Source organism: Pangasianodon hypophthalmus, chromosome 27 (genome assembly GCF_027358585.1).
Source record: "Pangasianodon hypophthalmus isolate fPanHyp1 chromosome 27, fPanHyp1.pri, whole genome shotgun sequence".
Classification (NCBI taxonomy): Eukaryota; Metazoa; Chordata; class Actinopteri; order Siluriformes; family Pangasiidae; genus Pangasianodon; species Pangasianodon hypophthalmus.
In genome coordinates this window covers 18,835,459-18,845,366 of record NC_069736.1, presented here as the reverse complement: position 1 = coordinate 18,845,366, position 9,908 = coordinate 18,835,459, and the positions used below count along the sequence as shown (strand labels likewise).

The following is a 9,908-nucleotide window of genomic DNA, read 5'->3' as shown; positions in this document are numbered from 1 at the left end:
TTTCTGTAAAGCTGCTGTGTGACAATGTCCATTGCTAAAAGCACTATACAAATAAAACTGAATTGAATTGAATGGTGTGTGTGTGTGTTACATTATGTGGGTCACTGTCTCATTTACATATAAATCACCCGCATAAGCGTGTGTGTGTCTGTTACATTATGTGGGTCATACTGTCTCGTTTACATATAAATCACCTACGTAGGTGTGAACGTGTGTGTGTGTGTGTGTGTTAGTGTGTGTGAGCATTACATTACATGGGTTTTTTCAGTCTCACTATAGTAGCAGCACACACTTGAACCTGCAGCACCACCTAGAGGCCAAAATTTACACACAACCACAATTATTACCTGTCTTTCTATCTGTCTCCCTCATTCTGTCTCTGTCTGTGTCTCTCTCTCATTCTCTCTCCCTCTCTCTGTCTCTGTCTCTCTCCATCATATTTTTTGGGTCAAAGATTCCATCACACCATTCTATCAGTCAGAATCATTTGTTTAAATTGTTTTAAAGCATAAATGCAGTCATTTTAATTTAAATTCTTTGTGGCTTGATTTTCTCCCATAGACAGCTCTCTGGTCTTCATGTTGGTTTATCCTTTTTAACAACAAATGCAGTCTTCACAGATGAAACCCAGCGCTCAAACCAAGAGTAGATATTCAGAGCTATTAATTGTTTAAACAGTCAATCTAACAGGAAGTATCAGGAAATTAAAGCTGAAATTCTGATCTATCATCTCATATTCATCTTTTAATGGCAATGTCTTCAGTTTATAACAAAAACTAAAGAACTGGCCTTGCTGTTCCAATACTTTATGTGTTTATGGATTGGAAGACTGGATTAACCTTTTGTTTTTAATATGTTTATTTGTTTTTTGCTTTTCTTTTTATTTTTTGAAGACTGATGATATAAAATAAAATCAGCAGCTATAGTACTGAACCACAATCTTTCCTCATACATCTGAGTGTCAGTAGCAGATGCAAGTGCAGATTTTATCGTAAAAAAGTGCAAAACAAACAACCAAAACAGTGAAAGAAGAACACACACACACACACACACACACACACACACACACACACACACACACACACACACACACACACAAAACAGCACATACACTCCACAACAACAAAAGCTTGGCAATGAAACACACAGAAACCAGAACTTAAATAGGGGTAACACAGAACAGGTGTGAGTGATCAGAGGGACATGTGACATGGTCATGTGACATGCTGGGGCTGATGGGTAATGTAGTCCAGCTCTGATTTTGGCATAAATGTTATGTAATTACATAATCAACTATTTTTAAAAAAGAGAAGAAGAAAAATAAGAAGTAAGATCTCGAAGAGGACAGAACCCATCATCATCATCATCATCAATACATATTAATATCTGAATAAAAACATCTGAACTCTATAATTCAGCTGTTTTTTAACTGTAATGTTTAATAATAGCTCTGTTAGCCATTAAAACTTTACTAATTTATTTAATAAATTATTCACATATCAGGTTCATTATTCAAATGTTCTGTCTGTTAATGTTCCACTGACAGAACACAACCACGTCAATATTTTCACTTATTAATGCCAGAACATCAAACTCGTTTAATTCAAGTAACAGTCAAACTTAATGACTAATATAACTTAATCATAAATATAATCTTAATAACGATGGTGGAATATGATTTCCATCACTCTGCATATAAAATGGTGGGTTTGTTCTTTCCAGAACCCTGAGAACCTCAGTTTGAGAACCAATGATCTGGCTCATGTTCCTCTGAGGGATGTGAGAGGAGTTCCTGATGGTTGCAGTACTGACTGTGGACACCAGAGAGCGCTGTATGAACGACAAATCATCCTCTCTTCACACACCACACACTCAGCACAGCACAGAAGAGTTATAAAGCCTTATAAAGTTATAGAACGTTTTAAAGTTACTGTAAATATCTGTGTACAACTTCAACAATAACGCCAACAGCGTCAACTGTTCATCAGGTGGAACCTTTAAAGTTCCTACACAGAACCCTACATCACAGTGTTGGTTCCTATCAGAAAGAGTTCCTATAAGATGTAGAACCCTTTTGTGGAAGCTCAGAACCCTTAACTCTCCAGTCACTCCTCAAAGATTCAAAACAGGTTCTACTTTCTGACAGATTTCCTCCTGAGAGTGTTGACTCATGGAGAAAGGGTTCTTCAAGAGCTCAAGGGTTCTTAGCATTGAGAAAACCACTTACAGGAACTGTTCCTCATTGTTGTTGGGTTCTCTATAGAAACGTTAAGCATTTCCTAAGACAGAAAACCCAAAGAACTCTTGAAGGTTGTAAATATTCTATGAAGATACTTAGAAGAAAGAAGAAAGGGGTTGTACACACGTTCTTTAAAGGTTCATTGGATCCATCCATTCATCCATCCATCCATCCATCCATCTATCCATTCTCTGTATCACAGGGCACAATCACACACACACACACACACAATTTGGAAATGTTAATCAGCCTACCCCCGAAGCACAGGGAGAACATGCAAACTCCACAAGAAATGGGGTTCTTATGGGGTTCTTTATACAAACCTTAAGCATTTTCTGAAAAGAACAAATGAAGAAGCTTTAAGGGTTCTAGATGTTTTAAGAGTGACACTTTTAGGAAAAAGAATTTTATGCAATAGATAATTAAGGGTTCTTAGCTCCAAAAAAGGTTCTGCTTCTTACAGGAACACTTTCTGATTGTTGTACGGTTCTACATGTAAATTTTACACGTTCCACCAGAGGAGCAAACGGAGAACCATTAAGAGTTCTACACTTGTGTGTGTGTGATATTATGACAGTAAAAGCCGCTCGAAGAGAAGCGCAGTGCAGTTATTCAGTAAGGGCGACCTTTCCGCTCTGGTCAGAACCCGTTTAGAGTTTACGGTTCTGCAGAGAGAACCATAAACACGGCACTTAATTATCTGAGTCGTTTTGTCCTGTGATTAAACGGCCCGGGGGGAAACTTTTTTTTTTCTTTTTCTTTTTTTTTTTTTTTTGCTGTAGAGAGCTGAACCTTGCTTGTAATTTGAGCTGGATTTTTTTTGTTGTTCCAGTAAAAGCAACACGGAACGTCGTAACCTCTCTCTCTCTCTCTCTCTCTCTCTCTCTCTCTCTCACACACACACACACACACACACACACACTCTGATGAAGCTTCTGCATCCTCTTTTTGTTGGTTAATTGTTTCCATGTGTGTTTCTTGAACAATCTGAGATATTAAGAGTTGGTGACAGACTCTACGCAGCCTCTCTTCTGTCTTTAAACGTATTTACGGAGCAGATGGAAATCTTCGCAGCGTGTAACGTTCTTCATCGGCGTGTTTCAGGATCCTGAGGGCAGCCGGAGCACAGAAGAACCCGATCAGCTCAGATCAGGAAGCGGCTAATTCCGCTGTTTGTGTATAAAATAAACACACAGCCTCGGGGAGAATGTTCACAGGGAACTGCTTTGTCACGTTCACCTGCAAAATAAAAAAGTGAAATATCAGGCCATTGTGAGAAAAACTGTAATCAAGCTGCGTTTATGTTCACAGCTACAGCGTCCGAATCCGAATCTGCTCTTAACTCGTCTTAACGCTAATCATCACTGAGATTTCCTGAGGCTTGTTAGAGTGTGTGATACTTTCAAAGCGAGCTAGCTGTACAGCTTTATTATTCTTCCTAACGTCTCGGTAAACATGTCATGACAGACTGTATGACAGCAGAAGATGGAACCATACTGAGGTTATAGGTTTGCAGGAAGGAGCTAAAGATGTGAGAGAAGAACTGAAGAAACGTCGCTATAGGACTGGTCCGAGGAATCGTTCGAGCTTGTCATTTGGAATTGTCGCTTCTTTAGATCATCAAACCTAATTTACATAAAAGTGAGAAAGATACGTGTTGGTGAAATTGCGGCTCACGTACGTAGAAAATGAACGATTGCCTGTCACCTTGTTGTTGTTCGCTAGTCTGCTCGGTTTGTTAGCCGGATTGTAGTAGAGTTTTTACGTCAGTTTTCTTCTACTTCAGCCACTGCTAATCCTGAGCTGCTGGCTAGTTCTCCACAGCTGCATCTCACGTACCAAAGAAAGGGACGAAGAAGACAAAAGTGCTTCATCTGAGACGTGTGAAGGTGCTGCATGGTGTCCAACTGCTGCTCGTGCAACGTCATGGACATCAGAAACCTGCTGTACGAGTGGAGACGAGTTCCGTTCTTCTCCCCACGACAGCAGGGTTCGATCTCGGAGTCTCCCGAATGCGCCGCTCGAGACCGTGTGGGAGTCGTGCTCGCTCGGTGGTGAAGGTTCTGCACTACTGATCTGAAGGTCATGATGAGAAGAACTGCCGCTGCTGGACCCTTAACTGAGACTTCAACACTCTCTGCTCCAGCTCCTCTGTTCCTCCGCTCTGATCTCTGTCTTTTCTTTTCTTCTTCTGAATGTGTGAAGACCGTTATCTCCACTTCAGTGGAATGTTTCAGCAGATGGGAGGATTTGTTCTTTTTTTAATTACTTTCCCCTTTTTTTATTCAGTTGTTCCAGCCACTGAAGCCCTTGGAGAGGAGGAGCTCCTTCAAGCTGTTAGACTGCAGGTTCTTTAATGTTCTCATTAACAGAAACTCATCTTTCAATCCCCAGTGTTTGGGACGAAGCCCAGGAGCTTCAGGACGTCGCCAAAGCAGCAGTGTTGAAATCATTATTACGCTTAACGTGTCTCGATTCACGTTTTACAGCAAACCACAAAAATGTCAATAAGGAAAACAAGCGAGTTATAAAATTAGCTGTAAAGTGTTTTACAATCTCGGCTTATTAGCAGCTAATAACCCAAAAAGGGCGATTTAAATCACAGCGACACTGAGAGTGCGATAAAATAAAAGCATAAAACGAAATCATCCAGGTCACGAGAACAACTCGGCATTCTGCGTTTAACAGAACAAAGACAAACTTTTGGGAATAAATTTACAATTTGCAGACTGAGCGCTCACACGCTGCGCAGGTTAAACGAGTGAAAAACGGAGCATTAAGTCCAAAAAATAACAAAATAATCTGTGAGACAAAACACCGAATCACACTGGACATAAAAACCCCATCGCGAGGGCCGTTTATAATCTCTATAAACTTTATAAAACATCCCTCATCGCTACTAAAGCAGAGTTCAAGCCTTTCACTGTCCTCTGGTAATAAAATCAGCGCTACGCTTGTTAGCCTTAAAGGAACAGTACCGAAAAGTGCCAGGAAGAGTTTAGCCTGGAGCTACGGCTAATAGCTAACAAGCATTAGAAGAGTAGGATTAGCTGTAGGATTAGCTAGCATACAGGATTAGCATTCTGCTTAATTAACTAGCATAGCAGCTCATCAATCTTCAGGTTCAGCTCGAGGTCCAGACGCTGGACGAGTTTGTGTTTAGAAATATTCTGAAATATTAACTACGAACTGATTTAGTTTGAAATGTGACGTTGTCTTGTTTCAGCGAACGTTAGCATGGAGAAGCTAGTCAGCTAGTCAGCTAGTCAGCTAGTCAGCTTGAAGCTAGTTCAAGCTTCTTGTTTGAATGAGGGCGAAGAACTGGAAGGCATTTCTACGTTAAACAGTGTTACCGATTTCACGATTTTTAGGCTTGCTAACAAACTGCTAGCAAAACATTACGCTTAGATTTAACGATAATTTTATCAAACAAACCTAAAAAAATTTCAGACTTCATACTGAAAAGGAGGGAAAATATTTCTTTAAAGATTCAGTACGAAATTTGACCGTCCAGTCCGCTGCTTCCAATCAGACAAAAACGCAGACGATACCTGCGAACTCTCAGCAAATTTTATCGTGACGTTATTTATCCCGATATCAATATTACATCATCATACTAGCTTTATAATAACTAGCTAAGAAAAATATCTGTTGTTTTGTAAAGTAGCTATTTACACTATCACTTCAGTTACATTGTTAGCTCTAGCTAACAATGCTTACTAAAATACATAATGAAAAGTCAAATCTCTTTAATATAGCTAGCTAGCTAATTTATTATTCACGTACTGTGTTATATTGCTAAGTGGCTGATTAGCAAATTGATGTGATATCGCTGCACACTGCTGCAAATCTTATGTCGCTGCTTTCTCAATATGCTAGCTACGATTTCTATATTACGACTCTGAGTGGGTAAGTTTATGCTAATCTCACAAGCTAGCCACTAAGCTAGTAAAGATCATTTTGTATTTTATTATAACTCATCCTTCAGATCTTGTATCTAAACTGTGTTTTATTATTATTAATTTTAGTAAACACTTTTTCCCCTAACACTAGCATTTAGGGGGAAAATAAAGTTTAAATGATTGAACCAGGAGGAAGAAAAACAACACAAAAGGACCTGCTTTTATTAAAAAATAATTTATTTAAAAAAATAATAATCATATGGAAATCCAGAACTGGAAACTCACTCAATTCTCACAACTACATTTAGTTTTATTTAAAAAAAAAAAAAAACTTTTTAATGAACTTACAATTCTATGTAAAGTAAAAGCATAGTTCGAAGGCATGTGCTGTTTTTTAAATTAAATGTCATTCAATTTTGTTGTAAAAATTTCTTAATCTTTTATCACGTAACTAACCTGTTCGTTATTTATGTTCACGAACAAGCCAGTTAGCTTTATTTCATACTTTATGGAGACGTTAGCCAGCTAGCTAGTTTCTCAGGGCGTTTCGCTAATGTACTCCAATGACAGCTCTTTATTGTAATGCTAGCTGGCTAGCTAGCTAATAAATTAGCAGGATAGATGATTTTACTGATCATTTTATTGATTAAAAATAAGATTTCAGTCAGATGCATGAGCACGACGGCTAATAGTGCAACATTTTAGCTAAGAGAACGATTCTCTCCAAGTTAGCAACTTTTATTTTTAAAATCTGAATGCTGTAGGAAACATTTCGGACGAGATGTAATGTGTTCTTGATGGACTGTAATGCTGGTGTAATGGAATGTCCTAATGGTTCCTAATGGTCCTAATGATCCTAATGGTTCCTAATGGTTCCTAATGGTCCTAATAGTTCCTAATGGTCCTAATGGTTCCTAATGGTTCTATTGGCTAATGATCCTAATGGTCCTAATAGTTCTAATGGTTCCTAATGGTCCTAATGGTTCTAATAGTTCCTAATGGTCCTAATGGTTCCTACTGGTCATAATGGTTCCTACTGGTCCTAATGGTTCCTAATGGTCCTAATTGTTCCTAATGATCCTAACAGTTCCTAGTGATCCTAATGGTCCTAATAGTTCTAATGGTTCTTAATGGTCCTAATGGTTCCTAATAGTCCTAATGGTTACTAATAGTTCTAATAGTTCCTAATGGTCCCTAATGATCCTAATGGTTCCTAATATTCCTAATGTTTCTAATAGTTCTAATGGTCCCTAATGCTTCCTAATGATCCTAATGGTCCCTAATGCTTCCTAATGATCCTAATGGTTCCTAATGGTCCTAATGGTTCCTAATGGTTCCTAATGATCCTAATGGTTCCTAATGGTCCTAATGGTTCCTAATGGTTCCTAATGATCCCTAATGGTCCTAATGGTTCCTAATGGTCCTAATGGTTCCTAATGGTCCTAATGGTTTTTCTAATGGTACTTTGGGTTCTAGTGGTTTTTAAAGGTAAACAGAAAACCCGTAATGGAAACCATTAAAGTCCATTATGTGAGATTTTTCTAACGGATTATCAGCTCATGCGGAATTACCAACACGACCGTGAAACTAATTTTATTTTCATTTTTGCTCCAAAACCTTTATATAAAGAAACGTTTCATAAAGTTTACAATAAAAAAACAGTAAAAACAGCAGATTCAGACTCAAAGTGACCAAAGTACAAAAAAAAACACGTCTAAAAATGAAATATCACACATTCTGCAACACTTTTTTGTCTAAACAAACGCAAAAATACGTAAAGTTACAATACTGTAAAATTCTGTAAAAATTCTGAATATAGTGTAAAAAAAAAACCTCAACATTTACTCTGGAAGAAATTCAGGGAAATGAGACTCAGGTGTTTGTTCGGAAAACACTTCTGAGTGTGTGAGCGAGTGTTTAGCAGAGTCGCGTCTCACCTCGCGTCACCACAATTTCGATGTTAGCGATGCTAACACTAATGTCAAACATTAGCATACGTCTGATCTGAATCCCTAAACAGCTCCGCTGTGGAGCGACGGAGAAACTTTACAGACTCAAAACTATATTGCGACGTAATGCTTTCGATTGTTTGGAAGATTAGGTTTTATATAAAAATGAAAAAAAAAAAGGATCAAAGCTAATAAAAAAACAAAATAAACTTAAAAACTATAAGAAATTATACTTCTGGTGTGAAATTGAATGAGTCGCTAGCATACTTAGCTACACTATTTATCTTCTTTTCATTCTAGCTTACTATCCATATGCTAATTAGCCACTTTAATAATGCATTTATCAACGTATATGTTTAAAATTAGCACAACCTCAGATCTGCAGCTAGCATCTGAGCCACTAGCTAGCTGTTTATAAAGTAAGCCGTGTTAGCATTATGTTAATTAGCATTTTACGTAGCATTTAACGTAGTCAGTGTAATCACCGAACATTTCAACAATAGATTCCAGAAATATCACAGTGGAATAATGTTTGGTGCTAGCAAGCTAGCATTTTGTGTTTGTTCAGCAGCTAGCAAGTCACACTTTTAGCAGTAGCATCCTAAATAATACGGTAATTAGCCATGTTAGCTAACATGAGCAGTGCTAATACACACTCCGCTGCCAGCATTAGCGTGATGAATGGACTTGTTATAGATTTAGCATTCTGGTGCTGCAGTTAGCATGATTAGCCACTTTAACGTTCATTATTAGCAGTATTAGCATTATTAGAGATATTAGCAGTATTAGCAGTATTAGCAGTATTAGCTGTAGCATCGGCTCCTGGTGGAAGTTCGGGACGTAAACAGGCTCCTGAAATTCAGAACACAGCGACGACGTTAAAAACCAGACAACTTCAACAAAATCTCATCAATATTAATAAATTTCATGAATATTATAATTAATGAAACTGATAATTACTCAAAAGTGTCATTTTTTCCCTCAGCACAGTGTGATGACTCCGCCCCCCACCCACCAAGCCCCGCCCCCATCGTCTCCACCTCAACTTTAAATGTGGAATTAATGATGATGATAAAATACTTTCATTTATAAATATTTATTATTGTTAATGTTTTTAAATAGGAAATTAGGAAATAAGATTAAAGTTGAACTGTTTAATCAGAGTTTATTATGAGTTTATTATTATGACAATTAAAAATTTGTGAGATTAAAATGAAAAGTTTTAAATTAGAATTTTATTAGCGACATTAGCGAGTATGAAACTAAAGAAATTTTAGAAACTTTAGACTATGATTAAAAAAGACTTTTTTATATAAAAATCTAATTAATAACAACAACAACAGCAATAATAATAATAATAATAATAATAATAATAATAATAATAATACACCTTTTAATTTCTATATTATAATTATTATATATTTATAAAAAATATTATAAACAGCATTTTTAACATAAAATATAATTATTAATAATAATAATAATAATATTATAAGCTTTAATTAATATATTATCATTATTAAATATTTAATATTTAATTATTTAATAAACTTTATTATTAAGACTTTTTTCACTCACCTTGTAAAGACGTGCTCGTGTTTTCTGTTACATGCGAGACATCAGACATCTGAGCAAAGACAGAAAAATGAGCATTTTAAAAAGACTTTTATCTACATTAATGTGTCTGATTTATTTTTATTCACATTTATTTATTTATTTTTTTATTTATTTATTTATTTAAATGAATCTAATCGCTGTATTTTATTTACCAGCGTCCTCTTCTCTCCGTGTAATATCTCCCGCTCCGTGCACTCCACC

At 36.7% G+C, this 9,908-nt stretch overlaps 1 protein-coding gene across 2 annotated transcripts in view; it reads right to left on the bottom strand.

The window, feature by feature from the left end:
* Positions 1–913: 913 nt before the first annotated feature.
* Positions 914–9,908, bottom strand: part of eda2r (ectodysplasin A2 receptor) — a 13,459-nt gene continuing 4,464 nt past the window's right edge. Inside the window, exons 7-9 of one of the 2 annotated variants that reach the window (XM_026910365.3) lie at positions 9,860–9,908; positions 9,669–9,717; positions 914–3,478 (exon numbers count right to left, since the gene is read on the bottom strand). The exon at positions 9,860–9,908 is cut by the window's right edge and continues 124 nt beyond it. In XM_026910365.3, coding sequence (XP_026766166.3) covers positions 3,384–3,478; positions 9,669–9,717; positions 9,860–9,908 — 193 coding nt within the window. In that variant the 3' untranslated portion in view covers positions 914–3,383. The other variant, XM_026910364.3, reaches the window with a different exon arrangement.